Raw genomic sequence first — 21,719 nt, forward strand, 5'->3', positions numbered from 1 at the left:
CAGGCGTGATTTAGCTCTGTGAGAACATTTAGTTAATTAAACCATAACTAACTATTAATTTGATCTAAATTGATACAACACATAAAAACTAATAAATAAGCACTGAAATGTTTCCCATCACTGCTGAAAGTGTGATTCAGTGCAGGACTTATAGTGGCTCTCCACCTATTGAGGGCTATGCAAGCTTGTTCCCACGCTGATTGTTTTTTTTTTTTTATTTATTTATTTATTAATTGATCGATTACCAAGTAGAAGTAGGTTAAAATTTCGTGTTAATCTCTCAAAAATCTTGAAATTTTGAAATAAAAACCCAAAATTTCCACTTCCACTGGCATTTATCTCCAGCTTGCATGTTCACAAAACTAAGACTCAAAATATGAAAATACAACATTAAATAAAAAGATGTAAGCATTACATAATTTATATATCGCTTCTATATTTAATTTTTATTTTTTAGAGGGGGGGGGGGGGAGTTGCTTTATCTGCTTTTTTTTTTTGCTCTTTTGCCAGATTATGTTTATCATTATGTTTTTTTTAAACTTTTGTATTATGTTATTAGTTGTTAAACATCAGTGCAAAGTTACATTATACATGCCTTCCTCATACATTATAATTTAGCTTTGTCATTCTTTTATTAGTTGGGGTTTTTATTTTGGCAGTCTTCATCTTCCATATCCCTGATATTTAAGTCGCATATTGGCTATGCTGGCATAAAATTAACAGCAATATAAATTATACGATAATTTAACCCTTGCCTTTCCTGTAGGAAAAACTGTTCAAGGGTGGACTTGTTCACAGCTCACAGGTATGTGCGGTGTGCAAGAACAGGTCCTTTGCACTATAATATGCAGCTTAATTAAATACGGTTTGGTTGTTACCATTAAAATTAGTTGGTTGTAAAATTTGAAACTTGCCAAACTTTGTGAGTGACCTTAAGCTGCCCTCTGGGATCTGAGTCATGTTTCCCTCCCTGTCAGGATTCCTCCTCTAATCCCACACTTCTAAATACTGAACCTGTGGGGAGGCGGTCAGCTGGTCCATCTATTACGAGGTTAAACCACTTAACCATCTTATGAGAGAGAACCGAGGCCTCAAACCTCAGCTGGCACGCTGGTATGAAGCAACACATCAGTGTACCAGAGGCCTACATGAACAGCGTAAACAAAATCTAGTGTTTACTAGACTGGAGGGGGGATCGACAGATGATGCAAATGGGCTATAACCAGTGAAGGGCAAGAAACATGTCAATTTGACCAAATTTGTCAGAGACTAAGTTAATAAGCTGCCTTAGGCAGGATGATTTCTCAATAAATACACAGGCAGGTTTTATTTTGCAAAAGAAAGAAAGTTAACAACACACACTTATAACAGGACATTTGGAAAAAAAAAAATCATAGAAGGCTTGGTTAACCCCCCCAAAAAAATCCTAAACAATAAGTAAAGTTATTAAATATATAAATGTTAAAACAGCACTTGGGAGACTTGAGTTTACATTCTGCTGCTGAGAAATCAGACCTGAGGCATGCACTGACACACTACTGCCCTCTACAGGCCAGAGAGTAGCATCGCATGCAATTACAAAACGTGACTCAACATTTTCTGCAGACGTTCATTAACTCATCCATCACAAGCAGAGTCTCTCGGTGCAAGCAGCAGCTCCAGGGCGCTCTATGAAAAATGCAGTATTACAATACAGGTGCTACATTTATTTTATTTTCATACAGGTCATAAAAAATAGGGATTTTTTTTTTACAATCATCTTCACATTGTTGAAAATATTTAACTTCAGTTCACACGGCTCTTTTTCAGCCTGGAGGTCTCTGCTGCTGCTTTACGTTTACGTGACGGTGTGCCTGGAGCTTCTTCAGAGGGAGCTTCAGTCAGGTGGTACAGCTCGATGGGTGGTGTTGGCTCCTTAAGCAAAGATGGGAAAAAAGGCCATTGCTAAAAATCCATCTTTAACATTCAATTTTGTGTGGGCTGCAACATGGAAGACATCAAACGTCTTTCAAGTGAGAAATTCAGCATCAGACTCAGCTGAGAATATATAAATGAAGAGCCCTGCTAACCTGCATGAGATAGTCTGCAATGTATTCTGGCTTCAGGCATGTGACTCCTTGTGAGGTAGCCTCTAAAACATCAACTCTGAAGTCTCCGGGTTTGAGTCGACTGAAGTCTGCAAAAAGATGTGTGGCCTCTTTGTACATGGATGGGGAGGGACCAGGAAGGACCTGCAGAGAAATGACAGACTGTGTGTTTGCTGTGTTTGTGGAAAGAAGTCAAATGAAGCAGACAAACGTAAACCCGCAAACAACACAATTCTTTCCTTCAGCATACTGCTGTGATGGTTATTTACCTCCATCTAAAACAACAGCCCCATCTTCTTAGCTCTTTTTTTTTTCTCCTCGCTTTCTTTTGACTCACTAGCTCAGTTTTATCAAGGATTCCAAATTTTACATCACAGACATTTCTAAAGATTATATCAAAAAATAAATATCAACCTACTGAAGCTGTTGCTGTTTTAAGACACTTTTAGGATGCTAATCTATCTTGGCTAAAGACTGCATGCTCCTGGATGTGTCTCAGAAAAGAAAAGCACTGAGAAACCTTCGCCCCGCCAGACTGCAGCAACCGCCTGAATCCCGATTCTCTGCTCTGGTCGATGTTCAGCATGACTGTCCATCCACTGAAGGCGCCCTGAAAAATACAAATGCCTGTTTATAGAACACAAAATGCCTCAGAGCCGTGGTTTTTATTGTGTGTATGAGCCTGCTCGTACCTCGTGTTCAGAGTGACCCTGCAGGCTTTTTCTCCAGCGCATGCCGGCTAACGCTAGTCTCTTTTGTTGGGAGGTGATGGAGGGCAATGCGTCAAGGATGGAGCTATTGCCCCACTCAAACTCCTCCTCCTAGATCACAGATTTGGAGATTTTTGGGGACAAGTCAAGAAAACCTTTTTTGTGGTTTTTATTAGAAGTGACCCGTTCCTTGTCTAGTCTAAAATAACAGCCTAAGATGACGGCTGTGTGGTGATACTTGCATGAAGGACTCTCCTTGAAAGTATTGGTGTTATCCGAGCGCTTATATTCCACATTCCCAGACTTTCTATCATATTTACGTGTGGCAAAGATTGCTCTTCGGATTCTGACCTGAATGAAGAGACCCACAGAGCGGCACGCCTCCAGGTACGAGCGGTGCAGGATCCATTTCCCAGCTGCCATCGCTGCCAGGTACTTCTCATTACGCAGGGGTGTCCCGACGATGATGTGTGTGCAGCTGGGGTCAAAAGACTGCTTATCCAAGACTACACCACCTACAGCAACAGACAGAGACAGAAAACTACACACATGGTACACTTGGCCTGTGCAGGGATTATGGCTGCAACACTGATAACTGAATGGCATGAAAATGCAATATAAATATGAAGTTTATCCTATTCCACTGACTCTATCAGACCCTCTGATAACATGTTTCCAGCACCATGGATATAGTCACCATCTGTGCACCTATTTTAAACTGGTAAACTGGTTTGGATCTCGAAAGGTTGGATCACAGCACATTTTCCATGACCTCACATGTGATCGCTGACCCCAGTGAGTATTTTCATATTCTACAGGTTGGAAAGAGAAGATGTGCAACTCAAAAACGGTGGAAACAGACTGGTCTTTCAGCATTTATGGCTGATGAAGTAAATGCAACATTATCAGTGTAGCAGACATTGGTTGAATGCAACTTTTTGTTTGGTTGAAACAGGTTTAGTTTTGGATTACGGTTTGCCAATAATTAGTGAAGATTAAACTCATGTGTAAGAGGACTGAGAATGCTTTACTGTTAGTAAATGACCTCACAGAGACAGCCAAACAAACACGTCTTGTAGGGGAAATGCTGGTAACGAAGTGAACTTTTAGCCAATATATGACAACCGTTTATTCTAACAACCTCAAACTCAACGCTGCACTTATTTCAGTTCCCAGCAATACACCCACCAAGTTTAAAGCCTAGCAGATGAACGGCTGTCAAGCTATTAAGCTAGTAAGATGCGCTGAGGCAGAAATACAGTGTGAAAGTTTTAATAATGATATAACTTGTCATGACCAGTGAAGATCTGAGTCATGCTTTTTTTGACAGAGGAAACAGTGCTGGAGGAACTACTTCCATATCCTGGAGGCAGATCCTCAGTTATAGTCATCAGGGATTAGCTCCTCTGACTTCCAGCCTCTGATGTGCTGCCTTTTGTACTGCAGCACGATGAAACAGCGTTAGATCGCTAATTAGATGGGAGACTCACCAAGCTCCTCTATGAGGTGACTGTAATCAATGCGCTCCTGGGGGCTGAGGGAGGACAGCTGAAATCTGGGAGGTTGTTTTTCTTCCTTCTTCTCCTGAGAAAAATAAACAACCTTTTAGCACTAGTACTTTGCTTGAAAGAGACGTACAGATTGTACACTGCGCAGTACAAATGATCAGTTCATTATTATGTAACTGAATAAGCACCAGCATGCAGCTGTTTGCGTAACGCAGGAAAGTGGAGAGAAGTGTTACACAATGCTGAGCAATTAAATTTCATTTAGACCAGATTAAAGCTTCACGTGTTGTTGTCAGTGCAAATTTCGAACCCTTCACCTGTGGTTCTGGTGCTACTGCGGGGTTGGCGAGAGGAAAAGCAATGCTGGGAGCTTTAGGAGTGAGGACGTCATTCTCTGGCTCCTCGGGAGGAGGCGTCAGGACTTTCTTGTTCATGTGCTGCTCAATGACGTCACAAGCAGCTGCGGGAGCGACAACGGTGAAATGTTACCAACATATCAGAAACAGTGTTTCCCTATTATATGCATACACAGACTTTAAATAGACCTGAGACTAACTTGAGAGCTCTATACTAAGATGCACCACTTCTTCACCGTATCGCTACATCCTCCCAAAGCTTAGACCTTTCATTTTCATTTGCATGATTCACAGTTCAAAATCTTCTTTATCTGTCCAGGTAGGTGTAAACCCCTCTATGCATTAATTTAGCCCATTGTACACTTTCAGACAGTTGGTGCAGCTGGATCCTCATTTCTTACCCATCTCTACCAGCTCTGAGTCCGTCATGGAGTCCCTTAGCTGTGGTCCGCTGTCTGCAGTTGGAGGAGGAGCGAGGGGCTCAGAGTGCTGCGATGGGCTTCCAGGCCACTGTAAATTATCAGCGAGCTTGGCCCTCTCTTCTCTGGCTGTGGGGTCATCCCAAACTATCTGTTCACTCTGGGATGGCTCTGTGTTCATGTCCATAGCCGCTTCTCGAGGAACCCTGAAATCACAACAGAGCAGTCAGCTATGTGAAGCCAAAAGAATACCATCTATGGTATTTATATGGTTTAGATCCTGAATTTAACACAAAAGGACTTTTCAAAGCTCAACGCGCCCCTACTGCTAACATAGTTCTGTAGGTAAAATGATGATATTTACTATTTCTTCTGCTGTCACCACAGCTCTGTACCCAAACATGCATACAGCACCTTGCACTTTTTTTTTTTTAAACAAATAAAAAAGCACTTTAAATTTTTTATAGTGGACTCTGCAAAACGCCCTGAGCTGCTGCCAGATTCCTTAAGAGATTCAAGCTTCTTTTAGTTTTAACATAAGCAGCTTCTTTCATACCTCAGAGCTTCTAGAGTCCGTCTATTACCGCTCCGTCCAACTCTGCTCCCTTCGGGTGTGTGGGGGCCCAAGTCTGCCCCTCCGGATCCCATCCTAGCGAGCCTGACTGAGGTACGCCTCCCTGTCGTCAGTTTAGTGGCTGACATGATCTCCTGCAGTTGTCTTTGCAGGTTCTCTCTCATCTCTAGCGTTTCTAAAATATCAGGATAGCAAAAAATATGTAAAACCTCATATACAACCATGTATACTGAAGACCTTTTACTTCTGTGACAGGCTTGGTTTGTCAGGATTACTCCAGAAGTTATGGACAGATTTGCAGATTGGTGGTGAGCCTTGAGAGTCTTAGACTCGTTTCAAGTACATGCAGAAGCTCAGTGGATTTAATTACCAGCAACAGAAAAGACACTCACCCCTCCTTTCTGTGCTATCATTCATCTCTTCTTGGTCTGTGCTTCCATCACTCACACGGCGTTGGGTTGCAGCTTCTTGTGTGGGATTGTGCACAAACTGCGACAAAGAAAACTAAAGATCAATTAAACAGGAAAAGAAAGATAATTGTGACATCCCAGCATTAATTGAACAATACATCCTGATTTTCCTGAGAAATTCCATCCTAAACCAACACAGGTCCCCCACTAACTCTGACTTTCAAATCAGACCCACCTCGTCTTCCTTCGTCTCCCTGATGTCTTTGCGTTGTGTTCGTGTTACAGGTGGTGACCTCTGAGAGTTGCTGGGCACCTGGCTCAGGTTTAAACTCATCTTAGGGTTGTAGGTGAAAGGATAGAGAGACTCCGGGACGTGCCTTTGCTCATCAGCGCACTGCACAGGATGAAAACAGACACGTTACTGCACACAGTATTTATCTACACACCAAAACGTAACTAAATAAAACAATTATGAGGAGACACACCACTGAAACGACGATGCCTCTGAATTTACACATCAAAGACGTTTTTCATTTAGTATTCTGCTTTTGTTGATGAGATGCTAATTGCTTCCCCAGGGTGAAATGTTGCAGGAGAATACAAATAATACCCAAATGAAATCAATTGCATCTTAATGCAGCTTTGTGAATCTTTATGAAGACGTAATTTCTCTAAATGCTTGTTTAAGCAAAGGAAACAGAAGCATGTGGCTTGAACCTTTTATAGGCATGGTTTATGTGCTCAGGTTGAAAGAAACTAAAGACTGAATTGTTTCCTAACATGTGTGTGTTAATTTTCTGCAGATCAGCTGATGCCTGCCTCTTACCCACTAAATACTGGGATGGGCTTCAACAGTGTACTGTGTTTTACACTACCTTATATCACTTCAAATAACACGAACACAGCATCACTTTCACACAGCAGACTTAATCAGCTGTCACAAATGATTAGAAATCAGTGAGAAAACGCTACACTACTGGGAAACCCACCGCCTGCAACCAGTACTGGGAGACCACATGGAGCCCTCTCTCCTTCACTCCTCTGTATTCCCGGGTGTTGTCCCCCACACGGCCCTGGTAAATGTAGTGTGTTACTGTATCGTCACAAGCCCACCTGAAAAGAAGTTAGCAAAGATATGTTTGTACCGTTTGCATCATATTTGCAAAAAATAAAATCAATTGATAAAGTGTTACTTTCCAGGACTTTCTTACAACATTGATGGGTTACTTTTTGATAATTCGTGATCAGTAAGCAAAACATTTCACCCATTCTTTGTACAGGTGTCATGATGATTTAGAAGCAGTATACTTGGACTTTGGCCTTAATCCTTATGTAAGCCCAGTTTATGGAACTGATTTATTGCTCAGACTTGAAGGAAATCAAAGTGAAAAACTGTCATTTCTAAAAGTCATATGATGAAAAAATAAGAACAAACAGGTAAAACCAAACATTAATTCTCATTCTGTGGTTTTAAAATGCTGACACTGGGAAAGCATGCTTAGCTCGAAATAGAGGGAGAGTGGCGACAGATAGAACCAGGATTTGAAAGGTTTAAAAAAATGAAATACAATAAAAATCTCTTAAGTAAAGTTTACAAACCTGAAGTCGGCTCCAAGCGAGGCAGCGATGGCGTTTAGTTCACTCTGCATTTTGCTCAGTTTCTTTCCCACGCAGACCACAACACCATTCAGGGGCCCGGCTTCTTTTCGTGGACTCTAACACGCAAACACCATATTGTTTTTGTCTGTCTTTCTTTTGAGTTGTTATGTTTGTGACTGGGAAATAAAAACCTGTGTGTACTTCAATCTAACACTGATAATCGCTAAGATGTGCTGTGGCTCTGTAACCACCAGGCTCTAACACATTTGTATAGCAGTACTAGTGTTTACCTCCTTCTCAGCTGTCTTTGCAAGCTGGGGACTGGCAGAGACTGCTTGCATCTCTGAGACATTATTGCAGGTGCTATTAGCCAGCGCTACTTTCAGGTTCCTGTTGATGACATCAGTGAGTGGAGTCTCAATCCTCTTCCCTGGTTTCGATGCCCCACCCGGAGTTTCCATAGCTCCAAGTGCATCCTAAATAATATAAATACACATATTTAGAGAAACATTAATCAAATATCAGCAAACATGAAATGCCAGAAGTGTAAGCTGCTCAGTGAATCCCAACCTTGACATTAAAAGAGGGTCTGAAAAGCTGGTCTCGGTTGAGGAAACGAGAAGGGGTGTCCAGCTGCAGGGAGGCCTCGTTCTGTAGTGGGTTCCTTCTGCCACCCTCCTGGTTTTGTTTTGGGGTGCTGATGTCCTCTTTGGGCTTCATCTCATCCAAAACAGATCGGAACACTTTGCTCTGAAAGCGGCCTAAATCCAGAGGAGTGACAGCCTTACCGCTCCGGGGACCCAACAAAGGGATTTCTGGAGAGGAACGAGCCGCTGGAGGCATAATCTGTTTCTGCGAACCACCTACAAAACTCTCTTCATCCCTCTCTGTGGAAGAACAAAATAAAAACAGCCAGTCTCATTAATAAGCAATGACACACTAGACAAACTTGAGTCTACAATTACATTTAATAACAACATAATGAATTTAATAAATTAAGCGAACTGGAACTAAAACTAAACTAAAATTAAAAACCAATAAAAACTAAACTATCGTTCTTATAAAGACCCATCCCGAGCCAGGAAAATCTCTGGTGGTAGTCATTAGCAATCAGGTCAAACTGGTGCTACAAATGAATGCCTCTTAAAACTCCAGCCAAACTCCATCATACGGTTTAATTTAATGTAATTTATATCGTGTGTTGAGAATTACAGATCATAAAACAGATCTAGCAAAGTTAGTTATCTAACCTGGCGAGGGTGGCAGATCAACTAAAAATCTTCCCTCCTCTGCTCTCTTCCCAGTTCGAGCAGACTCTAGTATCCAGTGCATGGTAACAGCAGGAAGCCCCCACTTCTTTGCTGCCTGGTACTTTGTGCCCTCGGGGCTCTGCAGCACCAGATGCGTGCTGGCCAGCATGCCTTTCTTCTGGTTGGCCAGGCGCACAAAATAATCCTGGACGCTGCAGCAAGGAGACACAAAACAAATTTAAAGATTTAACACACATATCTCCTAATGAGCAGCAAGACTGGGCTATAAAGCATGCAGCAGAGCAAGTGAATTTAAGTTACAGCAATGCACACAGGCCAGGGCAGCTTCTTCTTTTATTAAACAGCTGTATCATCCTACTGCTCAGGAGCACATACAGATAGAAAAATGTACAGAAAACAGAAATTCATCCTCATTACTGCTCTGAACACAAAGCAACTGGCTTCACATTGAGTGTTCATGCATAATAATGAATGCAAATACCAGCTAATTTAAAAGTTTAATCAAACGTTCCTGCAGTAGTTAATGTTTATGGATATTATGCCTAAACATAACGACTGGTGCATGTAAGGTAGTCATACTCGGCTCCAAGGTGCTTGGCAAGCTCCACCAAAGACTCCCTCTCTGCTCCGGTGAACTGGCTGACAGAGAGGACGCAATCTTTGAGAGGAAACTGTCCGTCCATCACTGGGACAGGAGTGAACAAAGGGTGGGAGGACAGCTGCAGGACACACTCCTTCTCCACACACATGACCTGAGGTTTAATGAGAGAAATAGGTCAATCAAAAGCATAAGGCACTCTCATTACATGGAGCACTATTAACAAACTTACCAGCCAGGTATCAGTGACCACCTCTTCCACTGTGGCCTCCACTGAGCACCCCAAGAGAGGGACCACAGCATAGTCTGCGACAACCCGGGAGCGGCCCATCAGCACTTTGCCTCCATGTTCTGTCACCAGCAGAGAGAGCTGTGCCTCTGCCTCCGTACCAAACCCCACAAGAAGGAAACGTTTCCCGAAAAACAGTCCTGCCTCGCTGGCTTCCTGCAGGGTGGATTCTGTCCCATTAGTGCGGTTTGGTACCCAGGATTCAGGTTGGAGCTCTGCAGTTGTACTAATGGACTTCCTGCTTTTACTCTCTGCTGGTGGTGGAGGCGGCATATCAACTGGAACACAAACGGATATGAGCAGCTGTACCAATATGTAAAACTAACCTAAGTCTGAATCTTATTCATTCAGCTGTCTTATACAGACTCTTGATCCCATACGAACACCGTCAGCAACAGATACTTACTCACTGTAGGGTCATCATCCATGTACTGTGACAGTAGATCCTCGTCTGCTTTCTTTCTCCCCGGAGTGCTCGGGCTGCCAGCAGGTGGACCAGTTGAGATCCGGGATTTGGGAGTGTGGTAACCCGGCACCACTACATCAGCTGGAGCAGGAGGCAGACAGTCAGGGTGGAGGTAGCTGGCTTCTGGGAGCAGAGTGCCCTTTGAGAAGCTGTCTATTAGCCACTTTACTGTTACTACATGGGGCCTGTGAATTACAGAGAGAACATAAATTATATATTAACCACATTATGTCTTAATTAGAGATGGCACAATACCACTTTTTTATGTCCGATACGATATCATAAATTTGGATATCTGCCGATACCGATATGAATCCGATATAATGTTTTTTAATCAACAAAACAGTTTTTTAAATATCTTGCTGCATTTTGTATAAGTTCATACTCAAGTTTAAAACAACAACTACACTAAAGCTATTCTGTTATACCTGTATGCAAAAAAAAATATTTCATAGTTCAGCAATACTGATCAATCTAATAAACTTAAACCTACACCATCCTCCCTATTCTGGTATTTTAAAGAGTACTTAGCATAAATATTAAGCAACCTAACTAATAGGGTTCCAACTCCCAGGAACAACAAAAATAAATAAATAAAAAATAGGGAACCACCCCTCACGCGCCACCTCATGATGCTTAATCGACGTAATCAACCTTAATTTGATGCAGTGTGAAAAAAAAATGCACAGAAATCAATTATTTTTCAAGAAATATTAAATAGATTCAACATCTTTCTTCAACAAAATTGCAGACTGCACAGATGGTACCTTCCCAAAGGAAAAAGTACTATAGCTTACTAGGGTATATATATTAGACTTAATAGTTACTATATACAGTAATTGACTTCTATTCATTTTACATCAGATTAAAACTTTGGGTATAAGATTCAGATAAATATTAAATAATTAAAAGCTCGACATTTTAAATGAGAATAAGAAAGAAAATTATGTCTTTGTGCCCCCTTTTCCCTGTTAATGCCCTATCGGCCCCCCTGGCTAAACTTTGCTAGATCCGCCCCTGCACAGTTACCAGCGTCAGCTACGTAGAAAAAGATCCTGGTGTAGAAAGTAATATTAAATAAATTCTAACAACAGCTGATCAAGCTTAAACGTGCTGCTGTTGTTCAGCCGCTGGTTTCCTCTTTCTGGTGCAAAGTGGGCCAAAAACAAACAAGAGACACGGACTTGCGACAGAAAAGCCGATCAGCTGATCATTAAGCAGTTTCATGATTGAAGTAGCAGCCGGAGAGCGAGAGGCAGTCGCTAGTTAAGCTTAACGCAGGAATGCTTTACAAACATTCAGAGATGGACTTACACACTTGCTTTACTTCTCTCGGGGTAACTTTGTCAGAGATGAAATGCCGGGTTGCTAGCGAAGCTCCACATGCTATCCAGACCACCGACAGGTCCCGCATGCCACAGCCGCTCTATCACGTGATGCATACTGCTCCGACGTGCTAACGTTCTGAGGTGAGTTACGGCGTGTTGCAAGTTTTGTGAGGTGCTTTCGTGATATTTAATGGATCGGATTACATTTTTTATTTTTCTCCGATATCCGATCCAGTAATTTAGGTCAGTATCGGACCGATACCAATACGTAATATCGGATCGGTCCATCTCTAGTCTTAATCCTTGCCTTTCTTTTTTCATATTTGTGTTTTTAATTTTTTTGAGAATGCTGACATCCAAAAAGCTGGGATGTAGTTGACGATTTAAGACCCTGTTCTAATGGTCATCAAACCACATTTTTATTGACCTATGCTGACAAAACTTGTCATTAAGGGTACAGGGAAGCTCATTAAATGTCACCTTTATGGGAGAAAGATTTAAAGGCTACATTGAAAAAGTGTGTGTGGAAATGTTAGACAGATAAAATATAAACTTTTTTTTTTAAGTTTCAATTTTACCTGGATGATTGAGCATGCATCAAGACTTTTTTTTCCAACATTCTGTGTTTAAGAGCTGAGACGACCGACTATTTTAAAGACAAATGTTTCAGATTCTTGTTTAATATAAGATTTTAGCTCTTCAATGGTTACTTTGACTTACTTTTTGTATTATAATGAGTCAGTGGGTGATGGACCCATTTGCATCTGGACTTTTTTACTATAAAGCTGCTGTTTCAATACATGCAGAAAGGATATTAAAGTGGGCAAAAAGCGGCCACGATAGAGCTTTCACTCCTGGATCAAAGCACGCAATTCTCCCTGTTGCTGAATTCTGTTGAGAATTGGATAAACCTAGAATCTCCATTTCTCAGTGTGTAATAGCCTTTAGTCTAAATTATTTTGCAGTCCAACCAAACATATTTTGGTATGAAAGGAAACATTAGAATCTCCAAGTTATTGTATTAATACAGAGGATATAAATATCATGAAGGTTATTAAAGCTCTTTAGTTCAGACCTGTGAGTTGCTTTGGAAAGAAAATTATTGAGGTCCTGGTCCAGCTCGCCCATGACCACATGAGAGAGCTCCTCACTGGGTTGGTTGAAGCGCAGACCTCCTGCAGCATTTACAAGACGCCGTAACTTCTCCAGTTTATTCCCTGGCAGGCCACACAGATACAGCTGTGTGACATTTAACACAAAATGACAGAAAGCCTCAAGTTTATCATTTATAGACTCAACTAACTCCTACTACAGAATTGAAAGAGGAAATACATAAAATCTCTATAAAAAGAAAACTGCAGACCATCTACTTACCTTACAGCCATCCAATAAATCATCAGCAGGGCACACAGTAAGATCCAGACTCTCTATGGGGTCTGGAGCTTCCAGGTGGCTGACAGTGCTGTTATTGGTGAGAGCCGTGTCGTTTATTGTTCTGCTAGTGTTCACAGAAATGTTGCTCAAGCCCAACAGTGACGGACCCTCTGGAAATGAAAAACATAACTCTTCAATCATTAAAGACAAACAGGTTCTGAATTACTGTGGAAAACCTTTATCATCTTATCAAATGCGACTCACCATCCTTCTTGCTGGTAGCAGTAGGTGTGGAAGTGTGTGGTCGAGTGGTTTTTGAAGCATTGCGCTCCACAGTGTACCTGCTCTCATCTTGACAGTAGCCCTTCTCTATGCTGTCAAAGAGCCAGTGCAAAGACACGCAATACACATTCCACTTCCGAGCACACTCGTACTTCTGACCTAGAACCAAGTACGATCGATGACAATCAATGACGCACAAATGATGGCATTACATCATTTTTTTTAAAATACTGGTGACTTACCTGTTGGTTCATTAACAATGAGGTGTGTACACTCATTCATTTTGAGCTGACCGGTGTAGTTGGCCCCATGCTGCTCACAAAGTCCTTGTACTTCTTTGCGTTCTGTGCTGGACAGACCTGTCACACAAACACTACAGCCACGCAGCACAGGGCAAAGGTAGTCCTCTAAGGGCAGGTCTGTATATCTGAAAAGACTGGAAAAGCAGTACAGAGACACCATTCATGTTTTTGTAAATGTACAGTGATTTAAAATGTGAATTTGTATCAAACAGGAAACACAAGTCTTCATTTAATAGATGTAGCCATGTAAATCACAGTACATACCTATCCTGTGATTTCTCCCAGCAGGCTTTAACCCACGTAGGCAACAGGATGGGTTTACTGAGGCTGGCTGCTACCAGGTACTTTTTACTGCCCACCTCTTCTGCAATCAGGTGTGTAACAGATACGTTTAGATCTGAATAGGCCCATCCACCCATGAGCTGCACCAGATCCATCAGCTCTTCCTGGAGTGTGAGAGAAGGTATGGACATAAACATGTCTCAGTGCTTCATATTTTATTAAAATGTATATAGCAGATCTCTTACCCGTATTGCTCTGTCCATACTGGTGCAGCAAATGGTGACATCAGCCATGGCCATGTTATAGACAGGCTTCTCTGCTTTGGGGACACAACGCTGTTGCTGCAGGCAGTACAACACCACCAGTGGACTCACTATTCTGCAACCAAGCTGCACAAGAAATAAAAAAAACAAAACAAGAGTCAATCTCTGATAGAGCCTCAGGAGTGACATTTCACTGTTTAAAAGTGTAGAGTTCAACCTTCTTGCAGTGAAGAAAGGCTGGAGATGTAAAACTGGTGAACACAAACAGAGACTTGTCCTTCTTATCCATGCGCAAAACATCATCTTCTGTGATGGTTTTCAAATATTTTTCAGATTGCAGCTCCAAAATGGCCTGAATAAACCGGAGACAAACATGATTACCAATTTGTAAAACAAAGAGACAGTAAACACTAGAAGAAAGACTGGACCAGGCAGTAGAGCTTACCTCATAAGCTTTGGCAGCACAGTCTTTTTTTGATCCTTCACTTTCCACAAACTTCACAATGAAGGCTACTTTTTCTGCCTTAGACATGGTGACCCTGTACCAGCGACAAGACCTGGCATTTATTATAATGGCTGTGGCTGGCCTTAGCAGTAGCATCCAAATATAAAATGATCACCTACAAAGATTAAGTTATGACTAAGCACCTTAAGCACCGCCATACATTCAACACAAGCCTGCTATTAGCTTAAAATAATAACTTACTAGTTACTTACCTTTAATAGAAGAGCTCAAGAGCGCCAGTAAAGACAGTCTGTGTATTCCGACGGGAATCAGTATAAACTCTGATTAGTCATATGAAGCTAGTTTTACCTTAGTGCGGCTTGTCAGCGAGTTGACGCTTGTGAAGTCTGTTGTCACTTTTTAGAAAGCCTACACTGACTTTATGTTAGCTGCGCAACATAAACTTGCGAGCTAACGTTCAAACCTGCATGTAGCTCAGTTACAACATAAAAACATCCAAAAACTACCACTGCTCATGTTATCGTAAACCAACAGTCCAACCAACAGTCCCGAGATATGGGTTTAACTAACTGACATACATTTTAAAACAATTTAATCGTAATAGTTTAGATATATAAATTGTGATCTTTGTTGATAGTGTTCGCGCCTTTGGCGCAACTTCCGGCGTTACCTGCTAATCTGACCGACTGGAGTGAACGTTTCAAAGGTTCCGCTACAGACATTAGAAAGCGAATTGGGGGTGATAAACTATATATTAATGTTTTAAAAATTAGAAACTTGAAAACTTCACTGAAGGGACCGTGTTTTTTTTTTAAAATTCTGACATAAATATATTAAAACCGTTTTCATTTTTAGCACATTTTCCCTATTCACATTGCCCTCAATGGCAGCTGTATTGACAATTTTTATGAATTTCCTTGACTTACGGTCAGGCTTATGAGGTGAGACCTAGTCCCTAATTCATGGCATCTATGTAGCTGGTGTAATCCACTATAAATTCAATATCCACATCCGTGAAAAGTTATGGTTCTCAAATAGATTGACATAATATAAATGACATAACTCTATGAAACATTTGCACTTATAAGCAAACAAACATATTGCCTGAGGCCTCAAGTATATCACATTGATTCTTGTATAAAAACATTTAACTGCAAAAGTGATTGGATTGAGAAATATTTTGATACATACCCGCCCCCCTTTTCATCTCTCTCTCTCTCTCAACAGACTTAACATCTATAATTATTGTGAACAGAAAAAACAAGTAGAACAACACTGTGGGTTCCCTTTTATTCTTAAAATTTTATGTACAAGTGTCAACTGATTTTTTTTTTTCAATGTACATTCAATATAAAGTTTATATACGTAATATTACATTGAACATTTCACAAATTGCACTAGTCTTTCACATAGATTGGTAATCAGAGTCAATGTCATTCGTCATGTCAGCAGAAGCTCAGTTCAGGTGGTTATTATTCACTCATAAATATTCTAGTGCTTTTTGCATTCTGGGGGAGAGTTACTTTAAAAAATATGAGGCAGAAAAGGGTAGCCTTCAAAGAGAGAGCAGAATGAAGTATGAATAAGATCAGAGGAAAAAAAGGCTGGATATTATGAGAGCTCTGTGTCATCTTTGACAGAAGAGGACTGAAGCTGACCTGATCAAAGCAGACCAGAGGTCAGCAGAAGTCTAAGGGGTTAAAGTGGCATTTTCTTTTGGAGAAATAGGCCAGAGAAATCATACACATCCATTTCTTCATGTCCCGTGATTTTTTTTTTTCTTTTCCACATGAGAATGCGTTAATATAGACAAGTAAACAAAATGTTTATTTCAGTGGTGGATAGGTCCTGTGCGCTTGTTCGTCACAAATGAGGCCTCAGAGATGTAAGGTTAAGGTAGCCAATCAGAATATGCCAAAGAGAAAAAAAAATTAACAAAAAAGAAGCCTCAGTCTTCCCATGACTGTCTAATGGAAAAAAAAATCAAGAGTAAAAAATATATTCATACAAAAAGTAAACTCTTCTCTGTCATTAGAAGAAATAAGAAAAGTAGAACAGAAACTAAACAAATGTGGTCATCCATTAAAACAAAGCATTTCTGAAGACTTGAGTGTCATTTGTAAGGGGCAATGCAGAGTGACGCTGCAGGAGGTGTCGCAGAGGTTTTGGTGACAGTCAATGACGGCCCGCTCTCTCACTCGTCTTTTTTTCAGTTGTTTTGTTTTCCTCTCAACATCCCCTTCATGTGGGGAGCTGAACAGTCCCTCTCTGAGCTGCGGCCGTGAAGCTGCACTCTGGGTGCCTGAGCCTTTCAGTGTGCGTGTCCTTCAGCCTTGGTCTCCAGTGTCATTGTCCACAGGGGGTGGGACGTTGGGCATTACTGTGGTGCCCGTTCCTGCTGTAAGGTAACCTGCTACTCCTGGACCTACAATGACAGCAAGGCAGAAGAGACAGTTCAGATGTAAATTACAAGGATAGATGCAGGGCTAATGGGGAGCTAGAATGATGTACTACACACTAAGACACCAAGCATGGATGGGATGATCGCTACACTGGCTACAATGTTTTCCATGGGCTTAATTTAGTTTGACTACTGTGTAAACAACTAATGGATAATTTTCTAGAAAATCTGATTCTATTTTCTATGTTTTTCACTTGTAACTCTACATTTCAGCCTTTTAAAATGTGCTGGCTACATATTGCATACATAACACAAGCTGGCTGTTTTCCAATACATGTTGAGGATCCAGAACGGGTGTTAAGAGGTAATGAATTATTTTCAGTGTGAGTAAGATGAAATGGGTGGGAATGGAGAATGGCATGTGCAGCCAGGATGGAGGTAAAGAGGAATGATGGTAGGAGCCAGGACGGTCTACCTGCATCAGAGCAAAAGAGAGGAGGGCTGTGAGGGCCCAGTTCAGGAGTCTAGAGCCCACCTCGCAGTGGGCTGCTGGCGGCCAGGAGAGAAGGAGTGGAAACCCCTGAGGAGGAAATGTGGAGGAAAAAAGAGGAAGGGAAGGGCCAGGAAGTTATAGGACAGCTGGGTTTAAGCATAAGTGAGGAGTCAGCCATAAGGTGTTTTGCCTTTTTAGGGTAAAGCAAAGCATTAAGATCCATCATCAGCTCAGAGAAAGATGCAGAAGACTTACCTTTTAAAGCACTTTATATTTTAACAGTTTAGCTTGTTATTCAGGTTAATCACTCTTCTAATATGCAAAAAAGAAAACTTTACCTGTCAGGTAACCTGCAGTCTGAGACTCTGAGATGAAAAGATCGTGTTTCTGGTCTTTGAAGGCACTCCATACTGAAGACTTTGCAAGAATTTCATTCACCTATGGAAAAAAAAACAAGCAAGAGTTCAAATATTTGATTGTTAAATAAACAATCATACCAATCATTCGATGACTTTAATAATTCGATCATACCTGCTCTCCATACTGTAGACTACGAGTCATGGACTTCAGAGCTTTAACTATCTGGGCCTTAGTAGCTGAAGGGTTTTCTAACGTCTCCAGGCCGATTCCTTCCAGTAATTTCAAGAGGTATGGAACCAGCTCCACCCTCAGAGCCTGTTAAGTTGTTATAGAAAGTTCCATTAAGGACACATGAAACATAGTGAGGGATAATAACAGCAAGGGTGACAGTGCACCTGGGCAACTAGGTCTGTCTGCTCCTTCTGGAACATGCGGTTGAGAGCTTCACAAGCCAATCCAGCCATGTCCGCCCGAACCTTCATCCCTGTCATCAGAGGGCCAATAGTCTCCAGAGAAGCCATGGACCGTACACACAGCTACACGAAACAAAGCATATCTTAGTTGATGTGGGTGAGGTGTCACTTTTACATAAAACGTTTAAACTGGCTTAAGATGGTTCTGATTTTTTGTAGTCTTGCATTAAAATTAGTTTCTTACCTCATTATCTGAAAGTACATGGATGAGGCGGATGGAGCTCTTGGGCACGGCATTGTTCTTGTGGTTGAGTGCCGCCAAGATCCGAGGCAGGTGGCCCAAAGGAGGGACCTGGTCGGCCAGCTGGCACTGTGTGCTGAACAGGCAAACTGCCGCCGTGGTAACCGTCTCCAGGGCCTCACCCTGCAGAAGATAACAGAATAAGACAGAAAAAGTCTAACTTCTGCATTCACTAGAAATTTGTAGTTGTTTCTCAGTTAGGAAGCTCACATTGGGATTGTTCTTCTCCAGGAGCTCAGTCAGGGTTTCCAGAAGTGACACCAGGAACTCTCGAGGCTTGCGTAGCACCCACCCAGGCTGAGCAATAAAGATGCGCAAGAAGACTCCACCAACTTCAAGCTCGCCCTGTCCGGCTCCATAAGCCACTGTGAAGTCTTCTGGCAACTGAGCACACAGATTAGGAGTTTAGTTTCACATTCATAGTTCCTACAGATACACCAACTTAAAATAATGACTTTTCATACTTACTTTCCAGTTCACATCAGGATTATCTTTCTGCTGTTTAAAGTGCCTGGAAAAGATTTAAAGTGATTTAGTACAAGACATAAAACATCCTATTAGAGTGTCTAACTATTCTTTATCTGGTTAAAACAGTGTTTGTCACACACTCAAGCATCATCTCCCGGACAGTAGTAGACACTTTCTCCCTTGAGCTGTCATTCCAGATGAGCTCAGGGTTTTCGTGCGTTCCCTCAAATATGTGAACTGCTGCCTCAGCATTGTCCCGCATGGCATCCATGAATACACCAGGGAGGAAACGCATCAGTGTTAGACGCACCTAAAAGAGAAAGCAGAATATGAAACAGCAAAAGTGAGTTGAAGATATGTTGCGACACATCATAAGGTAAAAGGGAGAGGAGAGTGATTAAGTCTTTTATTTATTTTTTTAACTCCAATCTGACCTTTGGCCCAACCAGCTTGTCTGAAGTCATCTTTGAGAAGAGCTCTGCAGTCTGTGTGCGAACCTGGGGGTGTGTGCAATTACAGAAGAGGTCCAGCAAATAGATCAGAGCACCTGCAGGACATAAAGATTAACAGAAACATCTGTGATTCAAAATTCAGATAAATGTAGCCAGCAATCACTAAAAAACAAACAACAACAAAAACAAACAAACAGTAGAACACTGACCTTTGGCCATTGCCTCTTTGACGATCTTCGTGTTAGACGTGAGTGCATAGAGGGTTTCCAGCACCATTTGCCTGCCTGAAGGACACAAAGGAGTATTTCAGTGTGTGAAGATGCATTACAGGGATAGGGAGAAGAGGAAAGACAAAGAGTATGACAGTCAGTTGTGTTTTCTCACTGGAAGGAAGTGAGTGCAGCAGCACCAGAAGGTTGGACAACACTAGAGATTCAGCGATGTTGCTCACACACTCTTGATTTGATGTCACTGTATTCACAACCTGCAGAAGACACCAATATGATAACAATCCAGGGATTCACAGTAAGTACATGTAAGGACCCAAGACCTGTTGATCTCTACCTCCAAAACCAGCTGTTGCACTCTACCAGCTCCATGAACCCGCAACAAGGAGAAGAGCAGCTTGAAGTGACCGATGCACTCCGACTCTGATCCTGTAATTACACCAAGAGAAATACTTAGAAAGAAGCTCCAAACTCACAGCACTTAAATAAACATAACGTCAGTCAGTCTGGAAGCTCACCAGGGTTGTTCTTGATGACATTACGGAGGGCCTCTAAAGCCATTTCAGCAAAGCGAAGCCTTTCAGCGTGCTGCTGGGACTCTACCTTGTTACTCTGACTCATGGCCAGCAGAGTGTTGAGGTACTGAGCCTGGGAGCCAACATAGTCCAGCAGACTGGCTGCAAATGCTTTTGGGTACTGAAGACAGAGATTGTAAAACAAGTTACTTATGGATTACTAAAAGTCCAAACCTGAATTTGGTCCTAATTGTCTAATACTTTCTTCTCCTCACCTCCAGTGGAAAAGATGGCTGTTCATTGTAGACTCGGACAAAAATCTCACCCACTATGAGCTCCTTGCTGTGATCACTGAACACAAACTCAGCACCAAAGCTTTTATCATTTTCTCCCTGCCAAGAAACCAGAGAAGTTGCGTGATTCACTCCAGTTTTGGATCATTTATCGTGAAAGGCAGTCTGAAAGCACTTGTAAGTCATTCCTACTCTTTTGATGTTTCCCTCCTGCTGAATCTCTAGGAACTCCAGCAGCTCGGCTCGTGTCCCATTGTTCCAGATCAAGTAGGGATTCTCCGAGTTACTGTTCAGCAACTTCAAGACCTGAACGCAAAAAAGAGAAGTTTGCTTTGAGCACAGCATTTGGCCTCTGCTCACTGATGCTTAGCAACGTCCATTAATGTCTACTTAGCAACATATTCAACTGACCTCAGCGGGAGATGTCGTGCCCAGCTTCCTTGAGATGTATGGAGTCAGCATGGCTGCTAAGCTCTTTCGGATAGTGGGGTTCTCTGGAGGCGTACCCTCTATGCCATTGGTCTCTGAAACAGGGTTGTTTCCATCAGGGCTTTGTGGCGTTGGTGTGTAGCCTGCCAGACGGCTCAGGGCTATGAGGCTGAGTTTGGCCAAGTTGTTAGCGACCTCCTGCTGGTTTGTGTCCTGACTAGCCTGCACGCCACTCTCCTCTAGAGTGTAGTCGTAGTTGAACAGATAGACCAGCAGGTGCCAAAGCACACCAGCGTGGTACAGATGGGTCTGTAGGAAGAAATCCACCGCAAAGGAGCTGACGCACTGAACCGCCAGGGCTGCAGTCTTTGAGAGACCCTGAGAGGAAGCGAGGAAAATTGGAAATTGCTATTTTTAGTTCAAACTGCTGAAAAGAAAAAGAAGAATAAAGCACACACAGAAGATGCAAGACTGACCTTTCCATAGTACAAGATGTGACAGAGGTCTCGGATGATATTGGGCATTTCGATGATTTTTTCCCTGCATTCCTCAAACTGAGCTGCTACACTGTAGCACTTACAGATGTGCCCACACACCTGTGGTACGATTGGCATTTAGAAAGCGTGATAAAATGACAAGATCAAAATGTGCACATACAGAAATGTGACTGCAAGGAAAGGGAAATCATGTGTTTTGTCATCACCTGTACAGCCATGTCATCAGGCTTGCTGGACGCAGTTAATACAGCGACACACCGAGACAGAGCCTCCAACAATATCTGAA

At 42.0% G+C, this 21,719-nt stretch overlaps 2 protein-coding genes across 7 annotated transcripts in view; both read right to left on the reverse strand.

The window, feature by feature from the left end:
• Positions 1 to 1,297: 1,297 nt before the first annotated feature.
• topbp1 (DNA topoisomerase II binding protein 1) lies at positions 1,298 to 15,264 on the reverse strand. Of its 2 annotated transcripts, XM_026179956.2 has the most exons (28): positions 14,836 to 15,264; positions 14,564 to 14,657; positions 14,336 to 14,470; positions 14,101 to 14,244; positions 13,838 to 14,019; positions 13,514 to 13,707; positions 13,254 to 13,430; positions 12,990 to 13,159; positions 12,691 to 12,854; positions 10,228 to 10,472; positions 9,765 to 10,099; positions 9,514 to 9,686; positions 8,914 to 9,125; positions 8,234 to 8,550; positions 7,954 to 8,139; positions 7,664 to 7,779; positions 7,054 to 7,177; positions 6,300 to 6,458; positions 6,047 to 6,143; positions 5,637 to 5,829; positions 5,063 to 5,286; positions 4,623 to 4,765; positions 4,288 to 4,381; positions 3,149 to 3,312; positions 2,780 to 2,908; positions 2,608 to 2,697; positions 2,070 to 2,231; positions 1,298 to 1,914 (listed from the first exon to the last, which is right to left on the reverse strand). In XM_026179956.2, the coding sequence occupies exons 2-28, from the start codon at positions 14,648 to 14,650 to the stop codon at positions 1,786 to 1,788; spliced, it is 4,545 nt and encodes a 1,514-aa protein (XP_026035741.2). In that variant the 5' UTR covers positions 14,651 to 14,657; positions 14,836 to 15,264; the 3' UTR covers positions 1,298 to 1,785. The 2 variants fall into 2 exon arrangements, with proteins under 2 accessions (XP_026035741.2, XP_080162701.1); XM_080306575.1 differs by lacking the exon at positions 1,298 to 1,914 and having other exon boundaries at positions 2,092 to 2,231; positions 2,506 to 2,697.
• Positions 15,265 to 15,860: 596 nt separating this feature from the next.
• dnajc13 (dnaJ homolog subfamily C member 13) overlaps positions 15,861 to 21,719 on the reverse strand; it is a 31,678-nt gene continuing 25,819 nt past the window's right edge. For 4 of the 5 annotated variants that reach the window (XM_080306574.1, XM_026179954.2, XM_080306573.1 and 1 more), the window contains 18 exons: positions 21,640 to 21,714; positions 21,413 to 21,532; positions 20,919 to 21,314; positions 20,700 to 20,813; positions 20,490 to 20,606; positions 20,218 to 20,395; positions 20,037 to 20,128; positions 19,857 to 19,956; positions 19,682 to 19,756; positions 19,455 to 19,567; positions 19,161 to 19,330; positions 19,021 to 19,063; positions 18,763 to 18,936; positions 18,496 to 18,675; positions 18,234 to 18,374; positions 18,010 to 18,153; positions 17,817 to 17,916; positions 15,861 to 17,009 (listed from right to left, as the gene is read on the reverse strand). In XM_080306574.1, the coding sequence (XP_080162700.1) occupies positions 16,912 to 17,009; positions 17,817 to 17,916; positions 18,010 to 18,153; positions 18,234 to 18,374; positions 18,496 to 18,675; positions 18,763 to 18,936; positions 19,021 to 19,063; positions 19,161 to 19,330; positions 19,455 to 19,567; positions 19,682 to 19,756; positions 19,857 to 19,956; positions 20,037 to 20,128; positions 20,218 to 20,395; positions 20,490 to 20,606; positions 20,700 to 20,813; positions 20,919 to 21,314; positions 21,413 to 21,532; positions 21,640 to 21,714 (2,430 nt within the window). In that variant the 3' untranslated portion in view covers positions 15,861 to 16,911. Of the gene's footprint in view, positions 17,010 to 17,460; positions 17,566 to 17,816; positions 17,917 to 18,009; positions 18,154 to 18,233; positions 18,375 to 18,495; positions 18,676 to 18,762; positions 18,937 to 19,020; positions 19,064 to 19,160; positions 19,331 to 19,454; positions 19,568 to 19,681; positions 19,757 to 19,856; positions 19,957 to 20,036; positions 20,129 to 20,217; positions 20,396 to 20,489; positions 20,607 to 20,699; positions 20,814 to 20,918; positions 21,315 to 21,412; positions 21,533 to 21,639; positions 21,715 to 21,719 lie in introns of all 5 variants that reach the window. The other variant, XM_026179955.2, reaches the window with a different exon arrangement.

Source organism: Astatotilapia calliptera, chromosome 9 (assembly GCF_964374335.1).
Source record: "Astatotilapia calliptera chromosome 9, fAstCal68.1, whole genome shotgun sequence".
Taxonomy (NCBI): domain Eukaryota; kingdom Metazoa; phylum Chordata; class Actinopteri; order Cichliformes; family Cichlidae; genus Astatotilapia; species Astatotilapia calliptera.

Coding starts and splice junctions, on each gene's coding strand:
- topbp1 (XM_026179956.2), bottom strand. CDS start 14,650: ATGTCTAAGGCAGAAAAAGTAGCCTTCATTGTGAAGTTTGTGGAAAGT. Junction 14,020..14,100: donor GTATGGACAGAGCAATACGG/GTAAGAGATCTG, acceptor CTCACACTCCAG/GAAGAGCTGATGGATCTGGT. Junction 13,160..13,253: donor TGCTACCAGCAAGAAGGATG/GTGAGTCGCATT, acceptor TTTCATTTCCAG/AGGGTCCGTCACTGTTGGGC.